The sequence below is a fragment of the Panulirus ornatus genome, chromosome 50 (assembly GCF_036320965.1).
Source record: "Panulirus ornatus isolate Po-2019 chromosome 50, ASM3632096v1, whole genome shotgun sequence".
Classification (NCBI taxonomy): domain Eukaryota; kingdom Metazoa; phylum Arthropoda; class Malacostraca; order Decapoda; family Palinuridae; genus Panulirus; species Panulirus ornatus.
Genome location: NC_092273.1, coordinates 14,440,925 through 14,460,679, shown reverse-complemented (window position 1 = coordinate 14,460,679; position 19,755 = coordinate 14,440,925). Strand labels below are relative to the sequence as shown.

Sequence of the window (19,755 nt, the reverse complement as noted above, 5' to 3'; positions counted from 1 at the left end):
TGTGAGTATGGAAGAAGGGTACTTAAGTGTACGTGTGTGTGAGTATGGTAGAAGGTACTAAGTGTGAGTGTGTGTGAGTATGGAAGAAGGTACTAAGTGTGAGTGTGTGTGAGTATGGAAGAAGGGTACTTAAGTGTGTTTTCCAAGGTTGCTGAGGCGTCCCCTGGTGGTAAGTGTCGGAAAAGTGTCATACTTAACTTTATGTAGCCAGGTTGTCATACTGAAGGGACGCAGCTTAGTGTGCAGGGGCACCTTCCCTCGTGCTCAAGGGTCGTACCGTCATGCTTTAAAGGTCGTACTTAAGAGGTGAGACTGTCATGCTCAAGGGGTCGTACCCTCCTGCTTTAAGGGTCGTGCCGTCGTACTTAAGGGGTGTGACCGTTATGCTTAAGGGTCGTGCCGTATGCTCAAGGGTCGTACCGTCATGCTTTCAAGGTCGTACTTAAGGGGTGAGACCGTCGTGCTCAAGGGTCGTACCATTATGCTTAAGGGTCGTACCCTCGTTTTTAAGGGTCGTACCCTCTTTTCAAGGGTCTTACCCTCGTGCTCAAAGGTCGTACCCTCGTGCTCAAGGGTCGTACCCTCGTGCTCAAGGGCCGCACCGTTGTGCTCAGGGAGTTTACGTATCAAATACGACCACTGTTACAACGCGTGGCACAGACTGCCAGTTAAGTCATACAGTTAAGTCATACAGTCGACCAGCCCGTCAGCCACTCAGAAGTCACTCAGTCACCCAACACACGTCATCCAGTCACTCAACACAGTCGCGGGGTGTGGGGGAGGAGGAGGAGGAGACAAGAGGGGTGTGTGGAGGAGGAGCGGGGGAGGGGCGAGGAAATGAGCCTTCCGTGTTGTATTCATCGGCGATTATCAGTTGGGGGTATTGTGTGGGGGGGGGGGGAGGGGAGGGAGGGGGGACGCTTGATGAGTGGAGGATTGGGTGGGGAAAGGAGGGGATGGGTCGTGAGGTGTGGTGTGTGTGGGGGGAGGGAAGAGGTGGCAGGCGACGGACGGACGGGCGGGCGGTCCAGGCCGACCCTGGAGGGGAAGGGTGAGGGGCGAGGGACGGGTGATGGGTGGGGTTGCGCGGGGGGCGGCGCCCGTCCTCCTCCGGGTCTAGTGTTGACACGGGGAGTTAAGCGGCCCACCAAATATCCGGTCAGGCGAGTCTCAACCGGTTTATGTGGTACTTCTCATCCCCTGCAGATAAGTGCTGATGGCCGGCGCGCCAGGCCCTGGCCCCGGGGTTGAGGACGGGTGGTGGAGGGAGGGAGAGAGGGGGGGAAGCGAGAGAGAGAGAGAGAGAGAGAGAGAGAGAGAGAGAGAGAGAGAGAGAGAGAGAGAGAGAGAGAGAGAGGGGAGAGGATCGGGGGCAAGTGGCGGTGATGGTGGCGCCGGCTTTTCCGATGACGGTGGCGGTGTGGTGGGGGGTCGTTCTGCGGCGATAATGATCGGGCAGTTTATCGAATCAACAAACTGCGGGGCAGACGAAGGGGTGGATGGATGGCAGTATCGCCGTGGAAAAATACTCGCTGGTATAAACTGTTGGAGATGGGAAGGAAGGAAGGAGGGAGAGGGAGGAGGAGAAGTGGGGTGGAGGTGGGGGTTAAACAGACAGTCTGTACACACAGAGAGACAGACAGTGGAAGTGACAGTGGGACTTGAATCATTATTGCTCTTCACAGTGGCTGGGGATGAAACACCTTCTTTTATTTCTCTCTCTCTATCTCTCTACCATCTCTTGTCAACCTTCGTGTGGTGGTCGTGATGGACTGCAACCTGGGGAAGAGGGATCCCAGATCGTTGTAGGAGGTGCAGGTGGCGAGGATGGTACACCAGCTTCTTCCCTAACTATGTAGATAAAGTCCTAGTGATTGATGATGACTGGAAGGTCGTAGGAGTACATGGGAAGGACCAGGAAACCTGCAGTGTTTATGGTCTGTGACGAGGTTGTCTGCTTGTTATGCCTAAATCGTGATGTAAACAGGATTGTAGAAGACAGAAGGCACCTTCCCCATCCACTGCTCCCTCTGGCTCAACGACCCCGTAAGATTAGGGGATGGGGGTGAAGTAAGATGACAGGAGACGCCATGTACGATGGAGAAAGTACATACTGCCACGGAAAGGTTACAGGAAAGTATGAACGGGAAAAAATTCTTTTTTTTTCCTAATTTTCAAGTAGGCTGCAGTGAGTCTGGACATTGAACAGGAAAGCCAGGATGTTAGTATCTTTCCTTATGGCACGATTACTTACTGATAACAGATATCATGGAAATCACTATCTATCTATGCCTTGATATGAAGGTACAGATAATAATCTTTGGATCTCCCACACCTGGTGGTCTTGTGTGCCAGTGTTTTGCCGCTCTACAACTGAGACACTCTTGCCCACTTTGCTGCTACATCGTCCGTGTTTCGATTGTCATATTTATTTCTGGTGATTCCGTCTAAAAAGGAGATTTTCGTGCCATTTATTCGAAATTATTTAGTATTTATGAGGCCTTGTATCAAATCACTTTATAAGAGAGAATTAATTTTTGAGTCTTTCCGTATGAGACTTGTTTCTTAGCGATTGATCTTTGAATGCGTCCACTTTCCCCCCCAACTTCGATTAGATTTGGTGACCAGAATTGAACACCGTGTTCCAAGTGAGGGTCTGGCCAGGGCGTTATAAAAATTGAGTGTTAGTTTCACTAGTTTATATTGTATAGTCTTGATATCTAGCCTCTTGTTGGCTTGTATATACATCTGAATATTATTTTCCTCATTTTAAGTCATAGCAAATGTCATTCCAAGTTCTTGATTTACATTTCCTCACACCAACGTATATTACCTTGCCTTGGTTGACCTTGAAATCCATTCGCCATGTCTCTGACTTCTCCTTCAGTTTGTCGAAATCCCCTCGAATCTTCAGGGCAAACGGCCTTCGACTGAGTTGTATTCCCTGCTACCTGGTCGTCGGCAGATTTCGAAATCCTCCTCAAAGAGTCATGTCTCCGGGGTCTTTGGTGTGCCTGACGACCACTACGGGTCCCAGGACGGAGCCTTGTGGGATCCCGCTCGTCACTTGAAGCCGGGCGGATGCCTAACCCTCTTTAATTTCACACCCGCTCCTTGTTTCCTATCCGTGGGCCGATCCGCCGACCACGCACGGATTTGATTTCCTGTGACGAGGGATTTGATTTGATATAGCAAAAGTGGAGAGAAGGATGGGGGAATAGATGGTGTATGAGAACCAATCTTGATCTGGCCCCTTTTCTAAACCTTTTCTTTCTAATTTCCCTTATTTTTCGGCGGATAAGGAGGAGGAGCAGGATGGAGCGTAGCTGAGTTCGGGATGGAGTCAAAACGTTGTGCAGATGTTCTTAAATTCGAGATTGGTGGGGATCCTTGGTGTCTTTGTGAGTTCGAAAACTGTAGAGACGATGGCTGGAGGATTGGATGATGGGGCTGACGTGTTCCTTCCCGCTGAAGTTTACAGTCTATTGTGACACACACAAGTTTAGGGAGGTCTCTGAACTCCCTGTGATAGAAGTCTTTGCTCTCCAGTCACTGTTCTTTCTTGTGTCTTTCCTTCTCTTTCTCTCTCTTCTCTAATGCAAACTTTCCTCTTTTCTATCCTGCCACTGGTGGCTGGGCCCTAGCGAGACAGTAATGATGTGGGACGGGCGGCTTGGGAGCTTGATGGACAGAATTACCCTGAGGGAATGGAAGGTAGGGGGGAAGGGGGGATCTAGTGAGACAGGAAGGGGATGAGACAGGTTGTGGAATTGGGGCAGACGTGATTGACGACTGTCTTCTTTTCATTTTTTTTTGTGCTTGACGGGGAGGTGGACTCCCCGTCAAGACGTGTAGGTCAAAGGTCCCCGCCCCTCCCGCGTCAAGGGTGGGTTGGCGGTGGTCCAGTGTCTGTAAGGCTGTTAAAAGGTTGTCCTGGAAGGGGTTTGAGGTAGGTTTGAGGATTAGTGATAGTGAGAGGAGGAGGAGGAGGAGGTGATAGTGGCGATAGTGATGATGGCTACGATGGCCACCAGATAGTGATGATGATGAGGAGGTGATAGTGATGATGGCTACGATGGCCACCGGATAGTGATGATGATGAGGAGGTGATAGTGATGATGGCTACGATGGCCACCGGATAGTGATGATGATGAGGAGGTGATAGTGATGATGGCTACGATGGCCACCAGATAGTGATGATGATGAGGTGATAGTGATGATGGCTACGAGGGCTACGTAAGTGGCACCGGAACCAGTGTCGTAAGTGGCACCTGTGCCATGATCGTAAAGAGAACTGTGAGCAGTGTACGACGGGGCTTCAGAACCACTGTGGCATATTGTGCATTAAGCAGTGTCGTAATTGGTATCGTTACCACTGTCGTGAGTGGTATCGTAGTCAGTGTCGCAAGGGGGGGGGGGGGTTATCGTAAATAGGAGATATCGCTGTGAAATGCAAGACCAGCTTTGAATGCGGACGCTACAATATCGCTTCCTTATCTCACACAAAATCACATCTGTAAAATAGATCGAGGTTCATCATCCGATAGATAACGTTCAGAATAAATAAAAGAATAAATAAATCTCAAAGATATGGTTAACAAGGTAAGATATTTCAAAAATCTTCATCCACTTGATCGACCAACCGTTGGGAAGGGATGAACAGCTGGGTGTACTGTGGACACACTGCTCCGACCAGGTCCCGAACCTGTGCGGTTCTCGAATGTAACGTCGCTAAACAACATTCTTGATCATTGAAATGGTAAACAAGGTTCATGATTATCATGTATTGATTAAGAAGACTCATAATCAGTACAACACCTGTAAACAAGGTTCATAATTATTAGGTATTGATTTAGAAGACTTATAATCAATACAACACCTGTAAACAAGGTTCATAATTATTAGGTATTGATTTAGAAGACTTATAATCAATACAACCCTTGTAAACAAGGTTCATAATTATTAGGTATTGATTTAGAAGACTTATAATCAATACAACCCTTGTAAACAAGGTTCATAATTATTAGGTATTGATTTAGAAGACTTATAATCAATACAACCCTTGTAAACAAGGTTCATAATTATCATGTATTGATTAAGAAGACTCATAATCAGTACAACGCCTGTAAACAAGGTTCATAATTATTAGGTATTGATTTAGAAGACTTATAATCAATACAACCCCTGTAAACAAGGTTCATAATTATTAGGTATTGATTTAGAAGACTTATAATCAATACAACCCTTGTAAACAAGGTTCATAAGAATTTAGCATTGGTTTAGAAGACCGATAATCAATACAACCGCTGTAAACAAGGTTCATTTTAATTAAGTATTGATTTAGAAGACTTATAATCAATACAACCCCTGTAAACAAAGTTCATGATTATCATGTATTTATTAAGAAGACTCATAATCAATACAACACCTGTAAACAAGGTTCATTTTAATTAAGTATTGATTTAGAAGACTTATAATCAATACAACCCCTGTAAACAAAGTTCATGATTATCATGTATTTATTAAGAAGACTCATAATCAATACAACACCTGTAAACAAAGTTCATGATTTCAGTAAAATTCCTAAAAACAACTGCCACGAGCTTCAGAAATGAGTAAACTGTATATACACCTACCAAAGTTATGAAGGCTAATAACCAGTTCAGAATTCTCCAAAGTTCAGATTAACCAGGTTGATATATATATATATATATATATATATATATATATATATATATATATATATATATATATATATATATATATATATATATATACATATATATATATATATATATATATATATATATATATATATATATATATATATATATATATATATATATATACATATATATATATATATATATATATATATATATATATATATATATATATATATATATATATATATATATATACGTTGTAAACTAAACGAAATTCTGGTAAACCAAGTTGAAAGTCATACTGCTGTAACAACATTCACAGTTGTAAATATCATCGTAAATAAGGAAACGATTTACAAATATGATGCTGAACGAAGTGCAGAAATAGGACTATTAAGTCAAGAAATGCAGAATTGCTAGGAGAAATGAAAAATACTAATGATCACCAAAATAGGCAGCGCAAATTGGCTTGTAAATAGATTGTTCAGATTTCCCCTAATGCTGGTAACCGAAGCTCAGAATTGATAAGGTTGTCGATATGAAATAACCAATCTTGAGAGTTTGTACTAGAATTGTAAGTTGAAGGTAAATTAGATTCAGAATTTACAGTAGAATTTTCTCTGTCTACCAATGGATTGAATTAGGGCATGTGAAGCGTCTGGGGTAAACCATGGAAAGATTTGTTGGGGGCCTGGATGTGGAAAGGGAGCTGTGGTTTCGGTGCATTACACATGATAGCTACAGACTGAGTGGCAAACGATGTGTGTACAACATCCCCTGTAAAGAGTGTAATCAGGTTTACATCGGTCAGTCTGGTAAACAACAGAAGTGTTAGGTATGGGCAAGAATCTAATGACAAGAAGTTTTGTCCACCTTAGAGATTTTGATCATCAAATTGACTGGAACAGTGTTGAGGTTATCACATACACCAACTCGTAATGGATCAAAGTATTATTGACTCACTAATGGATCAAAGTATTATTGACTCACTAATGGATCAAAGTATTATTGACTCACCAATGGATCAAAGTATTATTGACTCACTAATGGATCAAAGTATTATTGACTCACTAATGGATCAAAGTATCATTAACTCACTAATGGATCAAAGTATTATTGACTCACTAATGGCTCAAAGTATTATTGACTCACTAATGGATCAAAGTATTATTGACTCACTAATGGATCAAAGTATCATTAACTCACTAATGGATCAAATTATTATTGACTCACTAATGGCTCAAAGTATTATTGACTCACTAATGGATCAAAGTATTATTGACTCACTAATGGATCAAAGTATCATTAACTCACTAATGGATCAAAGTATTATTGACTCACTAATGGATCAAAGTATCATTAACTCACTAATGGATCAAAGTATTATTGACTCACTAATGGCTCAAAGTATTATTGACTCACTAATGGATCAAAGTATTATTGACTCACCAATGGATCAAAGTATTATTGACTCACTAATGGATCAAAGTATTATTGACTCACTAATGGATCAAAGTATCATTAACTCACTAATGGATCAAAGTATTATTGACTCACTAATGGATCAAAGTATTATTGACTCACCAATGGATCAAAGTATTATTGACTCACTAATGGATCAAAGTATTATTGACTCACTAATGGATCAAAGTATTATTGACTCACTAATGGATCAAAGTATTATTGACTCACTAATGGATCAAAGTATTATTGACTCACTAATGGCTCAAAGTATTATTGACTCACTAATGGATCAAAGTATTATTGACTCACTAATGGATCAAAGTATTATTGACTCATCTCATGTCAGGCATACTAGAGATATTGATATGAATCACAGTGTTGTCAGATACCACACAAAGTTAAGAGCTTATGTTAGATTTGTTAATATGATGGTAAACAAGGCTCGGAATTTAACGTTGTTAACAGGTTAATACCTAGGGTTCAGAATTTATATTAGAAGTATTTACTTGATGCGACACAAAGTATCAGAATTCTATTTAGATTGTTAATATGATGGTAAAGAAAGAAAGTTCAGAATGTGTGTTTAGAATTATTGACATGATTGCGCGCAGGTATCAGAATTTGTGTTAGACTGTAGGATAGAAAACAAGGGTCGCAATTTATATGAGAATACTAACTTGATTAATAAGGATGTGAATTTATATTAGAATCATCAACATGGTCATAAAGTACGTTCATATTCTGTATATTAGAACTATTTAACATGATTGCACACAAAATCGAAATGTATATTAGAAATTTGACATGATAGTAGATGTAGTTCAAAATTTATATTATGATTGTTAACATGAAATCATACAAGATTCAGTGTTTATATTACGATTTTTGGTAAGGTCCAGAATTTGTATTTGAATTAATGATATGAAAGGTAAATGTCTGGGAATTTATATCGGAGTTATAAACACTATAGCACAGGAGGAACTGAATTTATATTTGATATATTAACATGATGGCACACCGGGTCCAGATTTAACATTTTGTTAACCAGGTTACCGTTACACACTGGTCAAAATGCTATGAAATACTAACATGCTGTTGCACAATAGATGATTACTTAATTGCCTAGAGTTTCCTTGAAAACTGTTTGATACTGTATTTGGAGTTTGATTTTGAAACTGAAGCCTCCCTCAGTACTAAACACTTGGTACGAATGTCATTCTGTCCTCTGTGATGTTACAGAAGAAAACAGACGATAAATATCTTGTGTTTTACTTTGGGTTATGATATATATATATATATATATATATATATATATATATATATATATATATAATTGATTATATAACAGTATAAACCCTCCTTTTTCAGGGCCGCGCTCCAGTCAGGAGCAGAGGAATGGTGAACTCCTTTGGAATGAGAACCTCCCGTATGTGACAGAAGTCCTCTCATTCTACTGTAACAGCCTCGCTGATGGTGGCTTCGCTTTTCAGTGGCGGTGTAACCACAGGTAAGTGGAGTCCGGTAACACTTTTATATATATATATATATATATATATATATATATATATATATATATATATATATATATATATATATAAATTATATTATATTAAATTATATACACACATATATATTATTCGTACGTTGAATTATCTGACATAGAGTCTTCAAAGGTTAGGATTATTGCATTTATAATGTTTGGAGGTTAAAAGTATCGTATTTAAACAGCGTTCAAAGTTTGGAAGTATCGTACTTTACAGTCTTCGCAAGCATGAGATTATCGTACTCACAGCAGTGTCCAGAAATGAAAAGTAACGTACTCATGTTCTTCCAAGGGTATAGAACTATTGTAATATAATTTTTTGTAGTGTTCAACTGTTAAAACTGTTCTACCCATATTGTTCAGACGGTAGAAGAACGCCTTTCCCTCTGAGGCAGTTATCGTACCGGGCGCCGTGCGGCTTTCGTACACGGGGAGTAAAACTAACTGATCCTTTCGTGTACACTCCAAGTCTCGGCTTGGATGCGTTCGTTGGGACGCAGAGAGCGTGCGGCGTCGCCTGCAGTTAGCGGGCGTTCGTTAACCGTACGGTAAATACGACGTGGGTCACTTACGAAATGGGTTGGATCTCCAAGGTTGCTTGCTGTGGGTAGTAGAAGAAGAAGAAGGGAAGATAACACTTCGTTTTTTTTTTTTATGAGCTAAGAGTGTCCGGGAGTGGAGTGGGAGGAGGAGGAGGGATGAATGTGAAGGAACACCTCCTCCCCATCCCCTCCCTCACTCCTCCCCTCCCCTCACCCCGGTGTTGTTAATCCCCCTCGAGTGAATGAGAGGGAGGAGGGAGGTGGTAAGGGGGATGAGCTGTGTCCTGAGTGGGAGAGGGTGGAGTGAGGGATGCATAAGAAGGCGTCAGGCCCAAGTGAAATGCTGATTGGCTGTTGGGGGGTAGAGGACGCACACACACACACACACACACACACACACACACACACATGTGTACTGGGTTACCGTGACTGTCTGCCCTGGTTACTGAAAAGCGAGGGGAAGGACCCGTAGAGTTACACGTCGAAGTGATCATTCGAAAAATTGTAGACACACAAGAGGAATATATGAACATTTAGTTAATGTATATATGATATATATATATATATATATATATATATATATATATATATATATATATATATATATATATATATATATATATATATGAGGTATTCGATCCTGGCTGTTGGAGGTTTGTATGTTCTATGAAGGTGCGCGTTCATATGCACTTTATTCGTATTCATATACCTCCGCGTTGTACAGTTAGGTTCGGTAAAACGCTATCAGCTGGCTATGTGCGTCTGTTCGGAAATAACCGATATAGACCCCGTTGCTCACCATTGTCAGACGAAGGGTATTCGGGTACTTAGTATTTCGAATAGTTGTTTCCTATTATACAGTCCCATAGCCATGTCCCGCGTCAGCGAGGTAGCGTTAAGAACAGAGGACTGAGCCTTAGAGGGAGTATCCTCACTTGGCCCCCTTCTCTGTTCCTTCTTTTGGAAAATCAATAACGGGAGGGGAGGATTTCCCGATTCCCCCCCCCCCCCCCCCTTCCCTCCCCTTTTAGTCGCCTTCTGCGACACGCATGACACCCTCCAACAGCCAGGATTCGAGCCCAGTACCTTCTGCGTGATAGTCGCGAGCGCTAAACAAGCGAAAAGTCCTGGGTTCGAATCCTAAGCTATTGGAGGGTATCATGTGTTCTCTGAAAATGTTCGTTCATATGCACTATATTCGTGATCATATGCCTCCGCGTTCGTACAGTGAGGTGTTGTAAAGTGCTACCTGCTGGTAATGTGAGCCTGATGGGATTTGACCGGTGTAGACCCCGTTGCTCATGGATGTGAGACGAAGGATATTCGATTACTTGTAATCGATTGATTATTTCCCTATTAGGGGCGATCATAGCTAAGCGGTTAGCGTTCTCGACTACTACGCAAAAGGTCTTGGGTTCGAATCCTGGTTACTGGAGGGTATTATGTGTTCTGTGAAAGTGCGCGTTCATATGCACTATCTTCGTATGTATATTCATACTTGATCACTGTTACCCACGTTAGCAAGGCAACGCTGGGAAAAGACGAAGAAAGGCCATATCTGTTCACACACACAGTCTGTAGCTGTCCTGTGTAATGCACCGAAACCGCAGCTCCCTATCCACATCCAGGCCCCACAGACCTTTCCATGGTTTACCCCAGACGTTTCACATGCCCTGGTTCAGTACTTTGAAAGCACGTCGACCCCGGTATACCTCATTGTTCCAATTCACTCTATTCCTTGCACGCCTTTCACCCTCTTGTATGTTCAGGCCCCGATCGCTCAAAATCTTTTTCACTCCATCCTTCCACCTCCAATTTGGTCTCCCACTTCTCGTTGTCCCGTCCACTTTTGACACACATATATCCTCATTTGTCAACCTTTTCTCACTCATTCTCTCCATATGTCCAAACCATTTCAACACACCCTCTTCTGCTCTCTCTCAACCACATTCTTTTTATTACCACACATCTCTCTCTTACCCTTTTCTACGTATTCGATCAAGCCACCTCACGCTACATGTTGTCCTCAAACATTTCATTTCATTTACATCACTTCGGACTCCCTCTACACAACCTTATCCATGGCTCATGCCTCGTATCCATACATCATTACTGGGACTACTGTCCCTTCAGACATACCCATTTTTGGCCTTCCACAGAACGACCTCTCTTTCCACACGTTCTTCAGCGCTTCCAGAACCTTTGCCCCTTCGCCCACCCAGTGACTCATTTCCGCTCATATGGTTTGATTTGACGGAATGAATATATATAAATATATATATATATATATATATATATATATATATATATATATTTGTAATATAATCAAAACAACTTCCTGAGTCTCATATTTCTCCAGTTCCACTAAGAAGGCACATGAAGTAAGAAGGAAGCTTATGATCCCACGCTGGACGGCTATGGTGAGGCACTGAACAAGAAGACAGGATGATACCTCATTCACGCTCAGGGAAAGTAGGCCTGTTCAACTCGAGCCAAACCCCGAAAACAGTTCGTTTCGTTCCAGGTCCCATCATTTGCGTTCAGCGCATGAATGCCAACCAACCAGTGTACGTGGTTATAGTCGTACGGGAGCAGCACGCCTGGCTATCGGCCCGAGCCACATCAGACACCATGGTCATGACTGGAAACTCTCCTTCTTCCATCTGGTCTTAGGAATCCAGGCCTGCCACCCACCCTCCCTCCTTCGCCTATGCCAATATCTGGTTACCAGTAAGTGTTGTGAGGGCCGGTTAGTTTGCTTATGGCCCCTTGTGGTGGTGTGTAGGGGTGGAAGGGCGTGTCGTGTACGGTGGTCCACGAGTGTGGTTGATCTTCGATGATTGGGAAGGGGACGGAGGAGAAGGAGGGGAGATGGGGGTTTGATGACCACCCTAGTGAAGGAGGTGGCGGTAGATTTCTGTGCTGAGTTGAAGATTCATATTTCTTTGACCCTTGTTCGTTGTTTCCCGCGCGAGCGAGGTGGCGTCTGGTTTTTCCACTCCCCCTCTGTGTGAGAGGAGAGCCAAGAAGAGGCGCGGGGGGTTAGGTGGGATGGGGTGAGTGGTAGAAGGCAGAGTTAGAAAATGAAAATAATACATGAGGCATGTGCACGGTTGCATGGGCAGCATCAAATAAGCGGTCTATATTGGTCTGAGGTCAGGTCATCCTTATTTAAGGGTCAGAACTTGTTAAGATGTGACTTTAATTTAGGTTAGGTTCAGCTTCGGCAAGGATAAACACTCGAACCCCGTCCGTTATGCTTTCGATGCAGTAACTGTGGCTGTGGACAAATGTGTAATTCGAATGTCTGGAGACATGTCGACTATCGTAGACCCTTGGCGACAACTATCGTAAAAGATGAATTTCTCTTCATTTATTCCAGAAGTCATTGTCTTAACTGTAAACAATCCTGTTTGATTAGTAACATTTTGTAGTGTCAGAGATGAGTGTCGGAAGCCTGCTTCTGACCAAACGCTGTACGACAACGTTACTTTTCTTCGTTAACTGTCGGTACGCTTGCACTATACACCCTGTTGTCCTCCGTTCGTTCTTATGCACTTTCTCTACTGTCATCACTCACCCTCTGCTGCTGCACACAGACACAGACACACACCCACCCACACACACACACACCATCCGCCAGCAATCCTCCACTTGCTGCTATTCTCTCTCTCTCTCTCTCTCTCTCTCTCTCTCTCTCTCTCTCTCTCTCTCTCTCTCTCTCTCTCTCTCTCTCTCGCCCACAACCATCCACCATTTTCTGTCACTTCCTCTCACTTCGCGGGTTAATTGTTCTCCCACCAACCCGACACTGTTGCCAATCCCAGGTGGAGGAAGAGGTATCTCTCCGATCGATGACTCGCTCACTCCTGTTGTACGCCAGTGGCATCCCTTTTACATTCCTCTACCTACCTACCTACCTACCTGCTTCCCTACCTACCTACCTACCTACCCTTACCCCTCCCCAAACTGTACCTTAAGTAAAACTTCGCCCTGTATTCTGAAATCGGTATTATTGTCGGGGAGGCGGGTCGAGTATTGTATCAGTGGTGAGAGAGAGTGAGGCGGCGACAGGAAGCCGCTCCGGTCTGGCTACACTGGGGCGACACTCTCTTATCTGCTAGCGGGTTTCCTGAGTAAGTTGGCGCTGCGCCGCTGGCGAAAGGTGAGTCTTCCTCGCATAATTATTTGTTCTTATTCGCCACCGTTGATGCGCGTGATTCAGGTGACGGTTTTCCCTCATCAAACATTCAATATCCCCGTGAACTGTTAGAGATGGCTGACGCTTTGCCTCTCCTTGCTTTCAAAAGGCTCTATCATCACTAAATATATATATATGAAATAAACTATGTATTAATTATAAAACATAGAGGTGAAACTCCCTATTGATCAGCAAAAGTCCGGAATGGTGTAGCTTTATCTAAAGGTGGCAAGAATTTTCTCGCGCTCAACGATACCAATCCGGAATGGCGGGACGAGAGAGTTCATTTCCCGCCAACTCCTCACTGCCAGACGTACGATTCTCCCGCCTCCGTATCTGATCTTATCCTGGGTTATCCCCGAAGCTATGTGACGTGTACTTGTTTATGGCTGGAAATGCATTTAGATACACGTATTTATACCTATTTGTTTATTTGTTCATCAGTGGTGGGTATTTAATTACTCTATTGTTTTATTTCATAAAGCATAGCAGGTGCTTTCATTATTGGATATCATTCAGAATTATTTTTTTTTCTTTCTTCTTATTTATGAAGTTCTATATATGAACGAACGATGTAACGCGATATAGCAAGACTAAATCGCCTAGTTAAATGTGACAATATTTGACCTTAGACTGTTACACGGAAATCTGTTCTGTACACATGGGCCACGGAACGGAACGGAATCATTGCTAAACACCACTAATAGGGTGCGACTTGAATATATATATATATATATATATATATATATATATATATATATATATATATATATATATATATATTGTATATATGTTTATATTTTTTTTTCAAACTATTCGCCATTTCCCGCGTTAGCAAGGTAGCGTGAAGAACAGAGGACTGGGCCTCTGAGGGAATATCCTCACCTGGCCCCCTTCTCTGTTCCTTCTTTTGGAAACTAAAAAAAAAAAAAAAAAAAAAAAAAAAAAAAAAAAAAAAAAAAAAAAAAAAAAAAAAAAAAAAAAAAAAAAAAAAAAAAAGAAAAATGGAATAATTAAAGAAAGAAAAAAATGACCTCCCCCATTGTTTCCGCTCATATGGTTTGATTTGACGGAATGAATATATATAAATATATATATATATATATATATATATATATATATATATATATATTTGTAATATAATCAAAACAACTTCCTGAGTCTCATATTTCTCCAGTTCCACTAAGAAGGCACATGAAGTAAGAAGGAAGCTTATGATCCCACGCTGGACGGCTATGGTGAGGCACTGAACAAGAAGACAGGATGATACCTCATTCACGCTCAGGGAAAGTAGGCCTGTTCAACTCGAGCCAAACCCCGAAAACAGTTCGTTTCGTTCCAGGTCCCATCATTTGCGTTCAGCGCATGAATGCCAACCAACCAGTGTACGTGGTTATAGTCGTACGGGAGCAGCACGCCTGGCTATCGGCCCGAGCCACATCAGACACCATGGTCATGACTGGAAACTCTCCTTCTTCCATCTGGTCTTAGGAATCCAGGCCTGCCACCCACCCTCCCTCCTTCGCCTATGCCAATATCTGGTTACCAGTAAGTGTTGTGAGGGCCGGTTAGTTTGCTTATGGCCCCTTGTGGTGGTGTGTAGGGGTGGAAGGGCGTGTCGTATATGGTGGTCCACGAGTGTGGTTGATCTTCGATGATTGGGAAGGGGACGGAGGAGAAGGAGGGGAGATGGGGGTTCGATGACCACCCTAGTGAAGGAGGTGGCGGTAGATTTCTGTGCTGAGTTGAAGATTCATATTTCTTTGACCCTTGTTCGTTGTTTCCCGCGCGAGCGAGGTGGCGTCTGGTTTTTCCACTCCCCCTATGTGTGAGAGGAGAGCCAAGAAGAGGCGCGGGGGGTTAGGTGGGATGGGGTGAATGGTAGAAGGCAGAGTTAGAAAATGAAAATAATACATGAGGCATGTGCACGTTTGCATGGGCAGTATCAAATATGCGGTCTATATTGGTCTGAGGTCAGGTCATCCTTATTTAAGGGTCAGAACTTGTTAAGATGTGACTTTAATTTAGGTTAGGTTCAGCTTCGGCAAGGATAAACACTCGAACCCCGTCCGTTATGCTTTCGATGCAGTAACTGTGGCTGTGGACAAATGTGTAATTCGAATGTCTGGAGACATGTCGACTATCGTAGACCCTTGGCGACAACTATCGTAAAAGATGAATTTCTCTTCATTTATTCCAGAAGTCATTGTCTTAACTGTAAACAATCCTGTTTGATTAGTAACATTGTGTAGTGTCAGAGATGAGTGTCGGAAGCCTGCTTCTGACCAAACGCTGTACGACAACGTTACTTTTCTTCGTTAACTGTCGGTACGCTTGCACTATACACCCTGTTGTCCTCCGTTCGTTCTTATGCACTTTCTCTACTGTCATCACTCACCCTCTGCTGCTGCACACAGACACAGACACACACCCACCCACACACACACACACCATCCGCCAGCAATCCTCCACTTGCTGCTATTCTCTCTCTCTCTCTCTCTCTCTCTCTCTCTCTCTCTCTCTCTCTCTCTCTCTCTCTCTCTCTCTCTCTCTCTCTCTCTCGCCCACAACCATCCACCATTTTCTGTCACTTCCTCTCACTTCGCGGGTTAATTGTTCTCCCACCAACCCGACACTGTTGCCAATCCCAGGTGGAGGAAGAGGTATCTCTCCGATCGATGACTCGCTCACTCCTGTTGTACGCCAGTGGCATCCCTTTTACATTCCTCTTACCTACCTACCTACCTACCTGCTTCCCTACCTACCTACCTACCTACCCTTACCCCTCCCCAAACTGTACCTTAAGTAAAACTTCGCCCTGTATTCTGAAATCGGTATTATTGTCGGGGAGGCGGGTCGAGTATTGTATCAGTGGTGAGAGAGAGTGAGGCGGCGACAGGAAGCCGCTCCGGTCTGGCTACACTGGGGCGACACTCTCTTATCTGCTAGCGGGTTTCCTGAGTAAGTTGGCGCTGCGCCGCTGGCGAAAGGTGAGTCTTCCTCGCATAATTATTTGTTCTTATTCGCCACCGTTGATGCGCGTGATTCAGGTGACGGTTTTCCCTCACCAAACATTCAATATCCCCGTGAACTGTTAGAGATGGCTGACGCTTTGCCTCTCCTTGCTTTCAAAAGGCTCTATCATCACTAAATATATATATATAAAATAAACTATGTATTAATTATAAAACATAGAGGTGAAACTCCCTATTGATCAGCAAAAGTCCGGAATGGTGTAGCTTTATCTAAAGGTGGCAAGAATTTTCTCGCGCTCAACGATACCAATCCGGAATGGCGGGACGAGAGAGTTCATTTCCCGCCAACTCCTCACTGCCAGACGTACGATTCTCCCGCCTCCGTATCTGATCTTATCCTGGGTTATCCCCGAAGCTATGTGACGTGTACTTGTTTATGGCTGGAAATGCATTTAGATACACGTATTTATACTTATTTGTTCATCAGTGGTGGGTATGTAATTCCTCTATTGTTTTATTTCATAAAGCATAGCAGGTGCTTTCATTATTGGATATCATTCAGAATTATTTTTTTTTCTTTCTTCTTATTTATGAAGTTCTATATATGAACGAACGATGTAACGCGATATAGCAAGACTAAATCGCCTAGTTAAATGTGACAATATTTGACCTTAGACTGTTACACGGAAATCTGTTCTGTACACATGGGCCACGGAACGGAACGGAATCATTGCTAAACACCACTAATGGGTGCAACTTGAATATATATATATATATATATATATATATATATATATATATATATATATATATATATATATATATATTGTATATATGTTTATATTTTTTTTCAAACTATTCGCCATTTCCCGCGTTAGCAAGGTAGCGTGAAGAACAGAGGACTGGGCCTCTGAGGGAATATCCTCACCTGGCCCCCTTCTCTGTTCCTTCTTTTGGAAAACTAAAAAAAAAAAAAAGGGGGGGGGGGAAGGATTTCCAGCCCCCGCTCCCTCCCCTTTTAGTCGCCTTCTACGACACGCAGGGAATACGTGGGAAGTATTCTTTCTCCCCTATCCCCAGGGATAATATATATATATAATGAAAATGGTTTAGATTTCAAGATAGTCTATATTAGAACATATCCCTCCTGTTCTTTTCCAACCTTCCCCCGTGGTAATCGTGTTATACAGGGGGCAATGCTTGACTACCTTGCAAGGGTATGTCTTGTTGTTTAATGGTTATCAATAGTTAATGGTAACTGGGCCAGACTCCGTACCAGACGTGATGTGGTGAACGTGTATTAATAAGAGAGACATTGGCAGGTGTTTTTGTGGACTAATATATATATATATATATATATATATATTTATTTATATTTATTATTATACTTTGTCGCTGTCTCCCGCGTTTGCGAGGTAGCGCAAGGAAACAGACGAAAGAAATGGCCCACCCCCCCCCCCCCATACACATGTATATACATACGTCCACACACGCAAATATACATACCTACACAGCTTTCCATGGTTTACCCCAGACGCTTCACATGCCTTGCTTCAATCCACTGACAGCACGTCAACCCCGGTATACTACATCGCTCCAATTCACTCTATTCCTTGCCCTCCTTTCACCCTCCTGCATGTTCAGGCCCCGATCACACAAAATCTTTTTCACTCCATCTTTCCACCTCCAATTTGGTCTCCCTCTTCTCCTCGTTCCCTCCACCTCCGACACATATATCCTCTTGGTCAATCTTTCCTCACTCATCCTCTCCATGTGCCCAAACCACTTCAAAACACCCTCTTCTGCTCTCTCAACCACGCTCTTTTTATTTCCACACATCTCTCTTACCCCTACGTTACTCACTCGATCAAACCACCTCACCCCACACATTGTCCTCAAACATCTCATTTCCAGCACATCCATCCTCCTGCGCACAACTCTATCCATAGCCCACGCCTCGCAACCATACAACATTGTTGGAACCACTATTCCTTCAAACATACCCATTTTTGCTTTCCGAGATAATGTTCTCGACTTCCACACATTTTTCAAGGCCCCCAGGATTTTCGCCCCCTCCCCCACCCTATGATCCACTTCCGCTTCCATGGTTCCATCCGCTGCCAGATCCACTCCCAGATATCTAAAACACTTCACTTCCTCCAGTTTTTCTCCATTCAAACTCACCTCCCAATTGACTTGACCCTCAACCCTACTGTACCTAATAACCTTGCTCTTATTCACATTTACTCTTAACTTTCTTCTTCCACACACTTTTCCAAACTCAGTCACCAGCTTCTGCAGTTTCTCACATGAATCAGCCACCAGCGCTGTATCATCAGCGAACAACAACTGACTCACTTCCCAAGCTCTCTCGTCCCCAACAGACTTCATACTTGCCCCTCTTTCCAAAACTCTTGCATTTACCTCCCTAACAACCCCATCCATAAACAAATTAAACAACCATGGAGACATCACACACCCCTGCCGCAAACCTACATTCACTGAGAACCAATCACTTTCCTCTCTTCCTACACGTACACATGCCTTACATCCTCGATAAAAACTTTTCACTGCTTCTAACAACTTTCCTCCCACACCATATATTCTTAATACCTTCCACAGAGCATCTCTATCAACTCTATCATATGCCTTCTCCAGATCCATAAATGCTACATACAAATCCATTTCCTTTTCTAAGTATTTCTCACATACATTCTTCAAAGCAAACACCTGATCCACACATCCTCTACCACTTCTGAAACCACACTGTTCTTCCCCAATCTGATGCTCTGTACATGCCTTCACCCTCTCAATCAATAACCTCCCATATAATTTACCAGGAATACTCAACAAACTTATACCTCAGTAATTTGAGCACTCACTCACTGGATAGGTTATACGTCTTTCCTAGCTGTTTGCATATAATGTTGGTTTATGTTATGTGAAATATTATCTATGTTTTATATAGTGTCTATCTTTATATATATATATATTTTTTTATTATATATATATATATATATATATATATATATATATATATATATATATATATATATATATATATATATGTATGTATGTATATATATATATATATATATATATATATATATATATATATATATATATATATATATATATATAGATAGATAGATAGATAGATAGATAGATAGATAGACTGAGAGACGATAGACGTAACCCACGCCGCGCGTACTTGCAGTTCTCCATATAACGGTACGACCCCTGAGCACGACATTACGACCCCTTGAGCACGACGCTACGACCCTTGAACACGACGGCACGACTCTTGAGCACGACGGCACGACCCCTTGAACATCCTGACCTGGTCTTTTCACCTGACCCTTAA

The 19,755-nt window shown here is 42.5% G+C and overlaps 1 protein-coding gene across 1 annotated transcript in view; it reads left to right on the top strand.

Annotated features, from left to right (window-relative positions):
* Nucleotides 1-19,755, top strand: part of LOC139764628 (cyanocobalamin reductase / alkylcobalamin dealkylase-like) — a 327,989-nt gene that overhangs the window by 76,396 nt on the left and 231,838 nt on the right. The window contains exon 2 of the mRNA XM_071691474.1: nt 8,499-8,637. Within this exon, the coding sequence (XP_071547575.1) occupies nt 8,601-8,637 (37 nt within the window). The 5' untranslated portion in view covers nt 8,499-8,600. The remainder of the gene's footprint in view (nt 1-8,498; nt 8,638-19,755) is intronic.